The 17,331-nt window shown below is 38.4% G+C and overlaps 1 protein-coding gene across 1 annotated transcript; it reads right to left on the bottom strand.

The window, feature by feature from the left end:
* Nucleotides 1-975: 975 nt before the first annotated feature.
* LOC137710548 (Translation initiation factor 2, small GTP-binding protein) lies at nt 976-6,002 on the bottom strand. Its single transcript, XM_068449611.2, has 8 exons — nt 5,766-6,002; nt 5,266-5,341; nt 4,843-4,969; nt 4,444-4,513; nt 3,949-4,279; nt 2,373-3,452; nt 1,934-2,083; nt 976-1,726 (listed from the first exon to the last, which is right to left on the bottom strand). The coding sequence occupies exons 2-8, from the start codon at nt 5,290-5,292 to the stop codon at nt 1,292-1,294; spliced, it is 2,220 nt and encodes a 739-aa protein (XP_068305712.2). The 5' UTR covers nt 5,293-5,341; nt 5,766-6,002; the 3' UTR covers nt 976-1,291.
* Nucleotides 6,003-17,331: the final 11,329 nt, after the last annotated feature.

Below are 17,331 nucleotides of genomic sequence, written 5' to 3'. Positions count from 1 at the left end.
TTAGGAATAAAATGCACGTTAGAAGCATAGTTAGATCATGTTTGATGTGTTAAGATTTTTAAAACTAATCTACTACATTTTAGGAGATTTGGGATATTAACATGATAATTATTAATTAATTAAAGGTACATCATAATGGCAAATCATGTAATATGGCATTAAAAAGATGTTACTTATAAAATAAGTGGCACCTTAATTGTAGGAAAAATATTTAATCAAATTCTTAAAAGCAACAAATGTTTAATCCAACAAATTAAAAAAAGAGGCGACTATATCAAAACTACCCTTGTGTTTTTTTGGCATGGGTTCGTGTACATTTTTTCATTGTTTTCTTATGTATATATCTCTAATTTTTAAAAATTTAAATTGTATGATTATCCATAATATTTAGTCTTATAATACATAGAATTAACCCACGTAAAATATGGGATAAAGGAACGAAAGGATAGTTGGAGAATGAAATACCACCAAATGTAGTCTAATCAAAACTTAAAAAGCGATGAATGTTTAATAAAAAATAAAAATAAAAAAAAATCTAGAGATAGTAGGCGGTGGAATCAAATTGCCCTTTGTTTTCAAATAGTATAGGCCAATTACTATTACAAAAAATGGACAGCCATATTCAATATTACGAAATATGGACAGCCAAAATTGAATTGAAGAAATACTATTTTTTTCAACTGCCAATTTAATAGATAAATGTCGAACCACCCAATAGTTCAAATCACTAAAGACAAACCCCCGCATGTCGGTAAAAATCTTGTTCTCCAGTTTCGAAAGTGCTGGTAAATCTTGTTCTCTACTTTAGAAAGTGTTGCTGAAAAACATGGCCAGATTGATCAAGGTCCTGCTGATCGTAGACATCTCTACCTCCGGCGTGTGATGGCCGGATCAGGTGTCCATTTCATGCCGACGCCTGTTCTGAATCGAGACCAACAGATGCACAGCTAAAAAACATAGATACAAGGCAGAAAGTAAATAAATTTCTCACTTTCCCCAATCCTTGTTTCGTTAATCAACAGTTCCTCAATAGTACAACAGATTAATTAGTGTAACGATATTCTTAGTAATGAATGAATCCACTACGCTCTTCCAAAATCGGCATGCTTGCGAAAATTAACCTACTTCTGCTCAAGAATATAGTTGGATGAGTAGATGAATACCATATCAATCCAGATTTTATGGATTGTAAATTTGTAATGCCACGAGTTTTCTTCTCGTCGCCAGAATGCAATAGTAGACGATCAAAATTCTGAAGTCATACTTCAGCGTATCACTGGCAAGAAAATAATCAGCACTCTATTCGAGCAGCACCACTCGCTGACGAAATGAATTTGGGCTTCCTTACAACTTGCTCCAAGCATTGGACCATGTCTCCAACTCGGAAATCATCGTAATCTTGGATTACCAGTCCACAGTCATTCCCCTTCTTTACCGTGTCCACATCCTGTTTCTCCCGCTTGAGTGATTCGCAGGATCCTTCAAATACGACTTCCCCACTCCTAAGTAGCCTCAAGATTCCCGATTTGCTCATTAAACCGTCAATCACTCGGCATCCTGCAATCTTCACATCAGGTCCCTTGGTCTTGCTCCTTCCTTTGAGCTCAAAAATACTAAGCACCTCAGCTTCCCCAGCAACCTTGGTTTCACAAGTTCCAGGGGCTTTGTCTACTATAAAATTGCCAATGTCCTCCAGAAGGTGATATATAACACGATGCAGCATTATCTAGGCCATCAAAAACAGAATAACTCAATTTCAAGCTTTGCATGCTAAAGTAAATAAAAGTTCAACACCAATTGTGCACGCCCAAAATTAGAGAGTAGTATCCTAATCCTATAGACTGTTTGACTAAGTGCATCTCTTCTGATCATTTAAAAAGTGAGAGTAACATACTTAAGAAATGGCTTTAATCAGAAAAGGAGTGGTTAGTACCTTTATATTGGCTCGAGTTGCAGCCAAACTGAGGGAAGTGGGCGGAGTCTTTATATTAAATCCAATAATGCAAGCACCACAGGCTTGTGCTATGTCCAAATCAGACTGAGATAAAGGCCCAACACCAACATGCACTACATTCACAAAGACCTGGCAAATAATTGAAGAAATATCAAGAGTGGCAAGATTAGTTAGGACGAAGAGAATCGTATAAAACAATACAAAAACCTCTCTAAATGCACCATTTTGTAAAGGTATTGCCATCCAAAAAGGAGTTTAGAGTGTGACATATTTCAGCAAAGGATGATGATGTTTATATTTGTTTTAAAAAAGAACAATGTCAAAAGATGATTACTGCACATAACATTGCATGGAAAACCTACAAAGCAACAAGTAATTATTCGAAAAATATTGTAACTATTATAATCTTGTGGCACACCTGAGGACTATTTAAATTCATTAATGCGTCTGTAACAGCTTGGACAGTGCCCTGCACATCTGCTTTTACTATTACTGGCAATTCCACCCGCTTGGGTTCCTCCTTTGGCTCGTCTCCAGACTCTTCTGCTTTTTTTGCTTTTAATATTTCTTCCTCGTTCCTCTCATCCATCTCAGCTTTAATCTTCCTAAGTCTATCTCTCTCAAATTTCTTTTTCCTCCCTGCACTAAGCATTCTAGCTCGCTCCTCAGATTCCACAACAATGATATCATCTCCTGCCCTTGGAAGTCCCTTCAACCCTTCAATCTCAACTGGCATTGCGGGTCTTGCCTTCTCTGCCAACTTCCCCGCCATGTCCCTAATAGCCCTTATTCTGCCCCACTCGGATCCCACCACCACATACTGCCCGGATTCTAAAGTCCCTGCTTTCACTATTGCTGTAACCGCTGGACCCTTTCCCTTATCAAGCCTTGCCTCCACCACATAAGCTTGAGCAGGCCCATCAACTCGAGATTTGAGATCCATAATCTCAGCTTGGAGAAGCAAAGCCTCCTCCAAGTTATCTAATCCAGTCTTCTTTATCGCTGAAACCTCCACAACCTGCACATCTCCACCCATCTCCTCCAGCAGCAAACCCTCAGAAGCAAGCTGGAGTTTTATTCTTTCCGGGTTAGCAGCCGGTTTATCACATTTATTAATTGCAACCACAATCGGTACATTAGCTGCCTTTGCATGAGCCATGGCTTCAAGAGTTTGAGGCATCACCCCGTCATCAGCAGCTACAACTAGCACAACTATATCTGTGACAGCAGCACCTCTTGCCCGCATCGCACTAAATGCTGCATGACCAGGGGTGTCAAGAAATGTAATTGATGCTCCTGATGTCATACCAACAATGAAAGCACCTAGATGCTGAGTAATTCCTCCAGCTTCCTTGGCAGCCACAGATGTTTGACGTAGAGCATCTAGAAGCGAGGTTTTACCATGGTCGACGTGACCCATGACAGTTACAACTGGAGGCCGAGGTAGAATTTCTGTACCTTCATTGGAGTGCAGCCTCCTAACATTGATCCCAACTTCCTACAAATTAATCCACGACTCATTCAAGTTTTTAAAGTGGCCAATATGCAGAATATCATAATGAATACACGTCATTCAAGGAAAACAATGCTAAAGAGCAGCAAGTATAAAGTTCTGAGTTAATTACTATATGAAATATAGTGCCCAACTATGGGTAATGTCACAAGACCTGATTGGAGTGCCATACTGTAAAAGTGGATTGCACCCTTCCCAATAATGATTTTTAGTAAAACATATAACAAGCCATCCGCTTCAAATAACATGCCCTCCCACCCCCAACTTCCAAGAAGTGAGAATGGCTTTGGAAGCAAATTTTCTCATTTAAGCATATTTCAGTCTTGGAGAATTTCCAAAAACACTTTTAATATGTTGACTTCAAGTTTATGTATGCACACAATTTTATATGGTGAGATTCAAAAACTAAAATTTGTTAACCAATAAAATTATATATTAATCAAGAATAACATATTAATTCAGTGGCAATAAGGAAAAATACCATTGCAATCAGCTCCGAAACGTCAATGCTGAGAGGATCAAACTCTGTTTCAACCTTTTCCCCGACATTTGTAAGAATACTTTGCAGAGTTGGTATTGATTCACCAGTACGCTTCGCAAGTTCAACAACTGTCATGCCTTCAAAAATCTCGATCGTCTTATCTGGCATAGGTTTGGTAGTTCTCTGTGGTTTAGGAGGCACATATGGAGCTTCAACAGGAGGGTGGGCCTTATGGTCCCTCTTTTTGAACTTCCCTTTCTTGGGAGTTTTTAAACCAAATGAGTCTTCATTTCCTTTTCTGGCAAACAGTTCTGGGCTTGCATGATAGCATCTAACCACAAAATTTTCAACCACAAAGGTTGAAATTAGAAAATGTACCTCACACACACTGAATTGAGAAGAAATAATTTCTAACAAATGCTTCAAAATTGGATAAGCCCAACCCTTAAGGATTCAATGAACAAGCAACCAAAATAAACAGAAAGGTCAACTCACCGTATCAGGGAATCTTTTGTCAAACCTTCACAACAATCAAGCCTCCTTGACATAAATCTAAAGGGGGGATCTACAATTAAGAAAATGAGCAAGGATGAAGTATAATGTACTACCTTACCAAAATAAAAATAAATACTGCAGTCTGGAAGTTGTTTTGATTCAATTCAAAACATGCAACTATGATCTGGTAAAATTATGTGGTTAAATATAATGAAACAACAAGCAATCAAAAGTGCAGTTATTACAAAAAAGAGATGCATTCAATATCAGAGATTTATTGAGGTATACTGAATTCCAAAGGTAAACACAAAAACAAAGTGAATAAAGATTAAGGCTCTATTGAGATATGAAGTCCAAATTATCACATAGAAGGTTATTCCTTGTGCAATGTTAGTTTACCTGGTAAGCATCTGCCAGCAGCAGAAACTGATTTTATTACATCCTCAACAGTAGATACAGATGTAAATCCCATTGCATGTCTTCGTAGTCTTGAAGTTAAATCCGTAGTTATACTGGCATGTAACCCCTGCGACAAGAAATTCACACAAAACGTTCTAAATGTCAATGACATACATGATACATATATACACATACAAAAATATAATACCAATTTTTTTTAATGCTTAACCAAGAATGAGTGAAAAGATTATAAGACAATCGAAGGTAGGGGTGAAGCAAAATAGAAAGGGAGCAGGGGCGGCTAAAAGACCGGCCCTTAGGAACTACAAGCCATATTAAACAAACAAAACCAATTCAGCCAAAAGAGATAATAGAGGCATTTGTGTGATTTGTGTGTCCATTACGAGAAAAATGAATACTTACCCTTTTGCCAAGCTCTCTCCACGCCATTCATAAGTATTCCAGGCCAAAACAACAAAGTATTTCAAAGCTTCAATGTCTGCATAGTTGGACAAACACAACCACAGAAAACAGTGATTAACTAGAGTGATGCTCTGCTTGGTTGCTAAGAAAGTAACCAAAATTTAACGTTATTAAGAACTATCAAGTACACAAACATGCATTATGCGGTTAAAAACTCGAAACCTAGATTGCCCATCCACCAATTCAACTCAGAATTCACAACAACATATCACAAAGTTTAAAAAGTTTCAATCTTTTTTTTCTGAAGAACAACCGAGGAACACGAAAATGAATGGCTTTTTCAAAATCTGAATAAACCCGACAAATAAACACGAACATGAAAGGTAAAATCATTGAATTCCTTCTACATCGAGTGGTGGAATATGAATATCTATGAGCGCACAAAATAAAGCCGAATAAGAAGCAATACAAAGTTGGAGTATGGGAAGCTTTGTGCTTACGGTTTTGCCGGATAACCTGCAGGGTTCGGTTTCTCGGCGGCGAGCTGTTGAAGGCGGTGAACCTTCTTCGTTCACGTTGCCGGTTGCCCCCTTTCAGCTAGAGTTCAAAGGCAATGAGAACCTCAAGAAGAGAGAGAGAGAGAGAGAGAGAGAGAGAGAGAGAGGGGTTGTCAAATAGCCTGGAGGCCCATTTTTCAGCCTGAAATTATTTGGACTAAAGCCGCTATGAGTTGGATTGGGTCTAATCTCAGTAGAGAATTATGACCTGATATAACTTTAGGGCTGATGTCGGGCTTGGACGGCTGCTGGTTGCTATACTGTTTTCTTGGTTCGTCATGCCTTTTTTAAAGCAAGAGACGTTCAGTAAGGGCTCGTTTAGAAGTATTTTTAAAATTACTGAAAATATTTTTGGTTTAATTGATTGGTGCTTTTTTGCAGGAAGCACTTAAAAAGCTTTTCAGGAACCACTTGATTTTTACTGAGAATTGGTTTCAAAAACATTTTCACCAAAAGCGTTTTCAATCATTTTAAAAGCACTTCTAAACAAACCCTAAATCTCAATTCTATTTAGGTTTTTAAAAGCGGTCATTTTTCAGTTCTAGTCTCAAATTACACTGTGAACCAATGTAATGTCATAGTTCAGATTGTTTCGATTTAAGTCTCAAATTAAAAGCATAATTAAACCAAATCTAACCTTTTTTTTTTGGTCAGGGGTAAAGTTTCATTAACAAACAAGCATACATACACAACATAGAGGCCCAATTACAAATAAAGCACAACATCAACAGATGGACCCCCAAAGCAAAATACCCAACACAAAAGTTAAGCCCATAACGAACAAACAGAAGCAAAACCCAACCCAAAGGTTGAGTCCACAACAAACACACAAAAACAAAACCCTAGCAACCTTGTCGCCGTTACTACCACTGATCATCGAGCACCAGAGATCTCGCTAACAAGAACCTCAACATGAACAAGGTAAAAGGCCGCATCAACCTCAAAGACCCGCCAAAACAACCACCACCATGAACCGAACCAATAAACAAGAACCAAGGAAGCACACATGATGATAGATCCCACGAGCAACATCGCCGACAAGGGTGAACATCAAGGAGGACCAACAAGGGTCAACAAAGGTGCTGGTGTGAACACGGGCCAAAACTCTACACACCCTCCCATAGATTCACAACAAATCGAGGTGAGCACCGGTGGTAGTTGAATGGAATTAGGTATGGCCAAAGAGATGATAGAGCCAAATGAATAAAAAGATGGAAGGCAATGCAAATGGGAGGATGGAGGACACATATGATTGGGGATTAGAGCTCAACATGATGAGATCACAGGCAAGGAGAGAAAAAGAGGGGGAGATCGTGATAGGCAGTGATGGTGAAAATTACAAGCAACTGAAAGATAAGGGAAGGGGAAAACCCAAAGGAAAACATGGTGTAATGATGAAACTGCCACCGACTCTAACCACAACTAGAGTCGGCGGTGACGCGGATCGACATAACTGAAATCACTCACACGCAATGTAACAACCCGTCCTTAATTTTACGGTTTTATTTATTTTAAAAGAGTGAATTGACGAAAATACCCCTAGTGGCATGATTGTTGACTTTCATTGATCGTCTTTTTCTGACGTGTATGAGCTGTTATTTTACTGTATTCTCAAAGTACTTGACGGTACAAACGCGTAGGTACAAGCGGAATCGAATTCGAAGTTACGACGAAGATTTTATGGAACTACAAATCCGAAAAAACTTTTGTGAAAATTACTATTTTATATATTTCTTATAAATATTTTATTATTATACTATTAATTTAATAATATTTAGTGGGATATGTTAAATATTTTATAAAAAAATCTGGCCCATAGGGTCCACACCCACATCAAAGTCTCCACTCTCTTCTTGCCACGTCTCTCTTCCCTCACTCTCCCAGATCTCTCTTTCTTTTCCCCTTCTCTCTCATTCCTCTCTCTGTTACTCCCTCTCTCACTTACTCTTTTTCTCCGGGATCCACACGCCGCCGCCACCGCGTTGTTACTACTTTTGCGAGCATGACTGCACCACCGCATCAACCTATGTCCTGAACCCCAAGCCCTGGAACGTGATATCTCTCATTCTCTCTCTGTACAATGGCGCCACCATTGTTCAGTATTTTTCTCCAACGAGTTATCGCCGTTCCCAGCGAAGATGAGCCTCGAAACTAACCTAAACCTTCTTGGATCACGTTTTAGTGTACAATTAGAGTAGTTTTGAAAATTTATTGTGATGGTTGAATGTAGAACCAGCTCAGGGAAAATTTTGCAGATTTTTAGGTTGACCTGAAGCCTTTACAAGCTTTTTCCGACCAACTCCGGCCACAACTCAACCCTACTTAGATAGATTCTTGTTCCTCATACTCTAAACTTCATTTTGGCTTTTGATCCATAGAAAATGGTTGAGTTTTGAACTTGTTATATACATTGTAAGTTTCCGGGCTCCCTCCACAAATTCCGGCCTTCTTCTTCTTTGGGTCCGATGACCCGCGAGCCCAAATGGGTCAACCCGACCCGATACAAAAAAATGACCTTTGGCCCAAACCTTTGGGGCGTTGTTTCTAGCCCGGCCCAGTTTCGAAATGGGCTCAAAATATTCCTAGAATATTCTTGGAATATTATTTGGAATATTCCCCGTGTTGACTTTTTTGAAATTTTCTCAAAAACCCTCCTAAGCTAATTTTGACGCCCCGAGTCCATTTTTGACATCCATAGTGAAATTCCAAAGTTTTGACATAGTAGACCATCTCGGTGGCTCAATTGACTTTTCAGGGTTGACCGTTGACTTTTTACAAAATTTGTCCGAGACCCTTCTCAGCGTAAGTCAATGTTTGATTCCAAATATGCACTATGTTTTTCCAAATTTAGTCGTTTTAGTTGAGTTTGACTAATGGGCCCCAATATTATGCTTAGGTGCGATTACTATCAGAGACTCCGACTTTCCTAACTTGAACGGATGTGACATCGCAAGTACTTGTGAGTGGGTCTTTTCTTTTATATAATATATATATATATATATATATATATATATATATATATATATATTTGTTAGTTTCCATATATATATTTCATAAAGAATTTTCTACAATACGTCTAGATTAGCTTAACGTTTATAAGATTTAGCACATTGATAGAAATTATGAAGTTATACTACGTCCTAGGGGATGCATAGGTATGCGTATTATTATTGATGCCTTAATTATATCTATGGCCATGTATTGTGACGTGAATTATTGATTAACCACTGTATGATTTTATTTATGTTATCTGCTCATCGTGTGCTACATTGGTGTTAGTACTCACCCAAGCCAAAGCTAGTCTTTCACGTATATGTTCACATCGCACCGTATGCTCACTTTGGATCCATTGTAGGTGTCAGGCCTGTCCTAGATTGCTATAGGAAATTAGGACTCGTATGTCATATGCATAGTGCCAGTCTTCACATGGTTGTAGTGCTAGAACGTAAATCATTATTACACCCAGTCCTGCTGATGTTAGAATATCTCTGCATGAACTCGTGTGTCAGCATATGTCGATGAGCACTTGATATGATATGTTTGTCCTATGCGAGATTATGTGATTCTAGACGTTAGATGTTTATTTACAAAATATATTGTGACGTATTAGATTCTTGAGAAATTGCTGGTTACGGTAAGTATTTTCATACTATAGGTAGTATGTATATTTTGGAAACTATACTTGTTTTACGGTGAAGGGTTATTACGTTTTGAAAAGGTTTTACAAAGGTTTATTTTTAGACCCACTCACCTTTGTTTTTCGCCCCCTCCAGGTTTTAGTGGCAAGACTTCTGTGTGGACGAGAATTCTTGGCAAATCTTGGTATTAGTATAATTCTTATCCTACCCTTATTGTACTTTACTTATGCTTTGACATCATGTGTGGAATGAGTTCATTCACGCTCACCATCACACTCTTACATTTAGGCACTTTTAGGCTTAAATTTATACACATTTTCCACATCACTACACTTTATGGCTTCATCACCTTTCTGGTGTTAGCCGACACAGCTCGATTCGGAGTCCAGTGGATATTCTGGATCAGGGTGTGTCACGCAAAGGTGAGAGAGTCTCTCACGAAAGGAGAGAAAGTAATATGCGATTCATAAAGCACAAATCCAACCAAATCTAACAGTTAGTGACTAATTTGGTGTTGTTATTCCCTTTGTTTGCACATATAACTTTCCAAGCCAAATACACCAATGAAAGAACTCCATGTGGACTAGATTAACACACACACGTCTGGCGGACACTTTTATGACACATCATCTACTCCAATGGAAATTTACATGACAATGACCATACCGAGCCAGTCATACGAATGCACACATTGATTAAGAGGACCACGTGAGATTATTGGCTTAGTTAGACCACTCATAGCTCGCCCTAAGAGCACTTCCACACCTAAAAGTTCTTTTTGGGTACAGACAACTCAATCCCCCTAAGTGAATAGTAATTGTCTATAGTGAACAATAATTGCTCAAGTTCACCACAAACTGAATAGATCCAGGCTATTTGTATTAAAATATCATAATAATTATTATTTTTAAAAAATAATAAAAGATAATTTTATTTTTAATATCGGATATGATTTTTAACCAAAAGTGGAATAGCATAATTAGGTATTCATAGAGAAAAAATTATAATTTTTTTTTTTTAAGTTTTCTGTATTTTATTTTTTATTTTTTAATATTTTTATAATTTTTTAATAATTTAAATTGTGGTTGATGACATCGTGACGTGGGCCTTGCACCACATAACATAGGCGATGGGCCTATCGATTTGAACCTAAAGGAGAAGTCGGGCTGCCTTTGAGCCAAGTGGATTGGTGTGGGCTGGAGCTATTTTTTTTTTTGGACGAGCGAGAGGGTGGGGGGGGGGGGGGGAAGAGGATTGCAGAGCCCATCACCCAAGGGATGTGGTATGGCTAGGCTGGAAATGCTCCAAGGCCATCTTCAATGGAGAAGGCTAAAGGTCCAAAACCAAAAAATGACCCGATTTGGCCAAAAACCCATCTTCAACCAATGGCTGGGGTATAATTCTAGAGAGCCCACCAGGCCATTATTTGGCTAAAAGGCATCAGGCTGGCCAAATGTAGCCCTCTTAGGTCATCCCTAACCAAAGAGGTTTAGCCCCCGTCCAAATTAGACCCCTCCAAGAAATTATTTTTTAATTAACAATGTCAGGTCTTATTTATATACCATCTCCAACTGAAAGGGGCTATTTTTTAGCCCATTCATCTTCAACCAATGGCTGGGCTATAATTCTATACAGCCTATAAGGCCATTATTTGGCCAAAAAGGCATCAGGTTGTCAGGTCATATGTATATATCATCTCCAACTAAAAGGGGTATTTTGTAGCCCCCTCAATAATTTCTTATTTTAAGTTTGTTCTTTAATTTTATTGGTTAATTGAATTAAACTACCATATTAAAATAAGGTTTCCGAACATATTTTGAATGTCACTTGTCGCTAAATAAATAAGCCTTCGGATTTCTTATCCTTTGGTGAAGATATTATCATTTGAAAAAATATTGAAAATTTAAATTTAGATTATTAGAAGAGGTAAGGAAGGGTGTTTATGAAAAGAATGTGAAAAATGGCTTAGGTATTTATAGGAAAAAAATTAGATTTTTTTTTTAATTTCAACTTGAAAAAAATAATAATAAATGGGCCCCTCGAAAGGGCTACTCAGCTGGCAAAGAATGCCCAGCCCAATGGCCAAATGGCTCAAGCTTGGCCTGGTGGGTCCTTTTTCTTTTCTTTTTTGGCCCAGCTCTCCGTTGGAGTTGGGTTTTGGAGCATTTGGGCTGGATTTTGGCTTATAGCCCTGTTTGGACCCAAAATTACACCATCGGCCATTGCAATCAAGACCATTGAGTGAGCATAGCTCCACACTGTCAAATAGGAAAGTTAAGATAATTTTGTTGTTGTTAGGGAATAATATTATGATTTTTAATCATAATAATTATCTTTTAATAATGAATTATCTTGACATTTTTCTTATACGAGATAAATGTGACACAAACTATATCAAAGTATGCAGAACAGTTCAATTTAATTTGGGATTCTTAGCATTCAACAAGGGGATTGAGCATCATGCATTATGAGAAGAGTCCTAGCACGCGGTGGCACCAGTTGGTAACCAAGGTGGAATCCAATTTGAAAGATTAATTATGTGAAGTAAGCTAGTGTGATGCATGCATAGGATAATTATTAGCAAACTCGAGGCTGCCAAACAGGTGAAGTGAATATTATGTGGATAAAGCTTGAAATGCCATGACTCTCATTGGATAATCATTTCCGCATAAGGATTACTATTTGTGGTGATTGATGGTCACGACTGGATTTTACGTTAAGTTAGTTCTATAAATACAGAGGCAGTGGCAACGGAATCAGCTCCTTCAAATCAACACACAAATTGCCCTGCACAAAACTTCTCAATAACCCTGAGAAATTTTCCTCTTCCCATTTCTTCCCTCCAACACATCTTCAATTTGGATAGACAGCACTGTGAAGGCAACTGGCGATATTTTCAGTTTCGATAGACAACACTGAAGTCGTAGAATCAGCTGACTAAGGAGCACCTTCAATTTGGATAAACAGCACTGCTTTGAGACCGACTAGTTATTTATCCAAGTCTCGATCAACAAGGATTTCCGAGTACTTGTTGGTAGAGGTCATCTCATCAGTCTTCTCGGTGAAGTGTGGTGTTACCAGGTTACTACATTCGGCACATTGAAAGCCGAATTTGAAATTGAACTTTGCAGAACTAGCAGCCTTGTCTTCAGGCTCTAGAACCCGAAGACCGAGACATGTTCCTTCCTCAGCCGTAGTCGCAAGATCAAGAAGTCAGCAGCACGCCCAATGCCACATCAACATATTTTACTTCCCGGTTGAACTCAGCCGACGAGGTGGCACGCCCCATACATAATCGAATGACGTAGTTGTAAAACTTAAAGACACAAGTAGTTTCACTTCAATTGCATACCCATTGAATCGTGGGATGCATATATTTACAATCACTTTCAGATTACAAACAAGGTTTGAAAACCCTACTTATAAGGAAGTTCAAAATTCAAAAAAATACAAAACTAAACTCTACACAGATTACACGCAACTTTAGTTACAAGAATAATTCAAAATGAAGTCCTACAAACAAGGAGATAAAACTTCTAAGCACAACACAACTCCTCAAAAAACGTTGGTGGTAACCAACTGTTGACTTCGTATAGTAGCCCCCTGCAATCTAACAAACTGTGGAAAAACTAGAAGCTTGGATACTAACAACTTGAAACGGGACGAAGAGAACCCTTTTGTAAACAAATCAGCGAGCTGATCTTAAGAGCAAATGTAGTTAACTAATAATTTAGCATGGACTACCTTTTCCCATACGTAATGATAATCAACTTCTAAATGCTTTGTGCGGGAATGGAAGATTGGATTAGAGGTAAGTGCAATGGAAGAAATATTATCACACCAAATCGTTGGTTGACTGAGATGCAATTGCAGATCCTTAAAAAGAGATCTGAGCCACGATAACTCGGTTGCAGTATAAGTTAACTGCATGTACTCAGCCTCCGCGCTAGACCTCGAAACCGTCTTCCGTTTTTTTTAACTCCATGAAACAAGATTAGAAACCAAGTAAATGCAGGAACCATATATGGAATGTCTAGTATCTGGATTACGAGGATAGTCCTCATCTAAGAAAGCAGTCAACTAAGCACTACCAGGTTTATAAAAAAGTCTATGTGTATGTGTGGCTTTCAAATGACGGAGTATACGCTTGACTGCCTTCCAGTGAGAAAGCTTGGGTGCATGCATAAATTGACATACCTGATTAACCACGTAAGATAAATCAAGACGAGTGATAGTGATGTACTGAAGGACACCAATGACATTGCGATACTGTGCTGGATTTTCATAAGACTCTCAATCATACTCAGTTTCTGTCCAAAGGAGACTGGAGTCAAGATAGGTTTAGCTTCAGTAAACTTTATGCATGTGAGTAAGTCCAAAGCATACTTGGACTGGCTAAGATGCATGCAGGTTCCATTATATTTCACTTCAACACCCAAAAAATGGTTTAGAGGTCCCAAATCCTTCATGGAAAACAAAGTACCTAACTTCTTGATCAAATGGGTCATTTGTCGTGGACTATTTCCTGTGAGTAAGATGTCATCGACATAAATTAACAGAATGAGATACACACATTTTTTATTAAACACAAACAAACTATAATCACAAGTGGACTCTTAAAAACCAAGTTGAAGCAAAAGTTCTAAAAATCTTTGAAACTAAGCCATAGATGCTTGTTTTAAACCATAAATGGAACGCTGCAAACGACAAACATGATTTGGAAACTGTTTGTCAACAAAACCTACAGGTTGTCTCATGTATACTTCTTCATTTAAATGGCAGAAAAGCATTCTGCACATCTAGCTGTCATACATGCCACTTCTTTGATACTGCAAGACTAAGAAATAGTCGAATGGTAGTGTGTTTAACAACGGGACTGAAAGTCTCGGTGTAATCCACTCCAGCCTTTTGATGAAATCCATTTGTAACTAAGCGTGCTTTGTGTCATTCAATCGTACCATCTGCATGCCTCTTTATTTTGAATGTCCATTTGTTTGGCAATACATTCATGTTTGAATGATATGGAACCAAACTCCATGTTCCACACCGTTGTAAGGCATTAAACTCTTGAACCATGGCATTCCTCCATTCTGGATATTTGACTACCTGAGTAAAACATGTAAGTTCAACAAGAAGAGTGTTAACAGTAACATGCATAGCATACTTAGGGTTTGATTTTTGTATCCCAAACTTGGTGCGTGTAGTCATGTGATATTGTGGTTCAATAGGAGCCTCAGGAGGCATTGGCATTGGTTCTTGAATCACTGCAGCTTGCTCATGCAAAATGGAAGGAGGTACTATGGTTAAACTAGTCTGGTTAGGCACATTTATGGGTTCAGTGGAAGTAAGCAAGATGGGTGAAGAAGTATATTCAGGTTCAATGACTAGGTGCCGTGAATGGTCAGGTGTGGAGGTGTTTTGTGGTTCTATGGGGTTTAAAGTTTGGGTAGGGTTAGGTAACTGAGTCACATTAGGATTAATAATTAAAGGAAAAGTAAATAGCAGGTTCGGTGAATCAATATTACCTTGTGTGCCAACGCTCTCGGAGGAAGATGTAAGTCCTTGAAAAGGAAAAAAGTCTTCATTGAATAAGACATAGCGAGACAAATAAACTCGTTTTGTGGACAAATCCATACATTTATAGCCTTGATGATTTGAAGAATATTCTAAGAACACACATGATTTTGATTTATGTTGAAGTTTATTGTGTGTATACGGCATCAACCATGGAAAACATTGACAACCAAATATTTTAAGCATATCATATTTTGGTTGTTTTTGAAAAATCTTCTCATAAGGTGATTCGTGAGACAAGACACAGGTTAGCAGCCTATTGATCAGATAGGTTGCTGTAGAACACGCATCAAACCAAAACTTATTAGGCATATAGGACTGAGAAAGCATTACAATACTAGTATCAACAATATGTCGGTGTTTTCGTTCCACAATTCCATTTTGTTCCTGGTGTTTTGGGCAAGACAATCTTTGGGAAATTCCATGAACTGCTAAAAACTTTTGAAATACAGTGCTTTTGTATTCACCACCTTCATCACATTGAAGGGCTTTGATTTTTAAATTGAACATATTTTCGACTTTGGTTTTAAATTGCACAAATATTTCAAAGACTTCAGCTTTGTGTTTCATTGGAAAAATCCAAGAATATTGTGAGTAATCATCAACAAACAACACATAATAATGAAAAACTTCATTGCAAATAATTAGAGAACACCAGACATCAGAATGTAAAAGTTGCAAAGGAAACTGGGAAATAGACTAGGACATTTTGAAAGGTAACTTAGTACTCTTTCCTAAAGGACACAACCAACAAAAGGTTACATTAAAGGTACCATGAATTGGTACCAATTTATTTGCAATTAAAATTTTTACTGTAGACTCGGTAGGATGACCAAGGCAAGCATGCCATTTTTGAACCGACATTCAAATTCCTACAAAGGATGTGACTGGATTTTGGAGATGTCCACCGCCACCAGAAAATGGGTATAAGCCATTCTCACATCTCCTTCGAAAAAGCGTCATCCGGGTCTTGAGGTCCTTAAACAAGAAAGAAGTGTAGGAAGATTAGTAAATAACAGTCATTATCTAAGGTAAACTTATAGGCAGAGATTATACCGGTGGAAGCTTTAGGACAATGAAGAATGTCTTAGAGGTCAAATGAGCAAGCATCAATGCGAATTTTGTTAGAACCATAATGTGAGATTAAAATGCCAAAATCATTACCTACACCACCAACGCCTCATTACCATTATACTCATTCGCTCCCCATTAGAAGCACAGCATTCAATATTTCTAGAAGCATTTCTCTAGTTATTATTTGGAAGAGGATTGAATCATCATTGATAAGTGCCGGCACCACGGTTTGAGGGTGAAGCACTATGCCCAACACCACAAGTGAGTCCTCCCCTTCGACCTTTTGCAACAGTAAAGGCATTGACAGGGACTGGTTCCACCAAATGAGCAGCGTGCTGCATCATTCTTCTTTCAGTAGTCAACAATAGCGCCTCAAGAGTCGGATACGTGATGGGTGTATCATGAGCTTGAGCAGCACTAACTGTCATCTCGAAAGCTGGACCAAGATGGTTCAACATAATCTGCACTAACTCATCATCGCTCACAGGTTGCCCAGCTATGGCAAGGTTGTCAGCAATCGTCTTCATGCGATCCAAGTAATCCACCACAGAGAGATCACCATTTTTGGTCTGCGGCATTTCATTCCTCATAAACAAAAATCTTTTTGGTGAAGAAGATGCATACCTTTGCTCCAGACCTTCCCAGGTCGCTCGAGCAGTTTTCTTGCTGGCTACATCAGACAAGACTGAAGCAGTGAAAGAGACATTGATCCAACTGAGGATCATTTAATCCTGATGTCCAAGAGGTATAGGCAGGATTGACAGTGGCAACACCAGACACGTTCTTTTGGTTGGGTGGGGGGGGGGAGGAAAGGCACACCAGAGTGCCATCAATATATCCCATTAAATCTCGACTCCTTAGAATGGGAAATATTTGGGCCAACCACTGTGGGTAGTTGGTTTTGTCTAACTTAATGTTCACCACAGTGGTCATGGAGGAAAATGGATAGGTAGGATTTTTTGGTGGCACGGGGATGGAAGTTTAAGAAGTAACACCGTTGTTTTCAGCCATTGGAAATGAGAAATAAAAAATAAAAATAAAAAATAAAAATAAAATATAGGGATCGTGGTCGTTAAACAATAGGGCTCAATACCATGTAAAACTTAGAGACACAAGTAGTTTCACTTCAATTGCATACCCATTCAATCGTGGGATGCATATATTTATAATCACTTTCAGATTACAAACAGAGTTTGAAAACCCTACTTACAAGGAAGTTTAAA

The sequence above is a fragment of the Pyrus communis genome, chromosome 6 (genome assembly GCF_041283825.1).
Source record: "Pyrus communis isolate YQ-2024b chromosome 6, ASM4128382v1, whole genome shotgun sequence".
Classification (NCBI taxonomy): domain Eukaryota; kingdom Viridiplantae; phylum Streptophyta; class Magnoliopsida; order Rosales; family Rosaceae; genus Pyrus; species Pyrus communis.
This window is presented reverse-complemented; position numbering and strand designations above follow the sequence as displayed.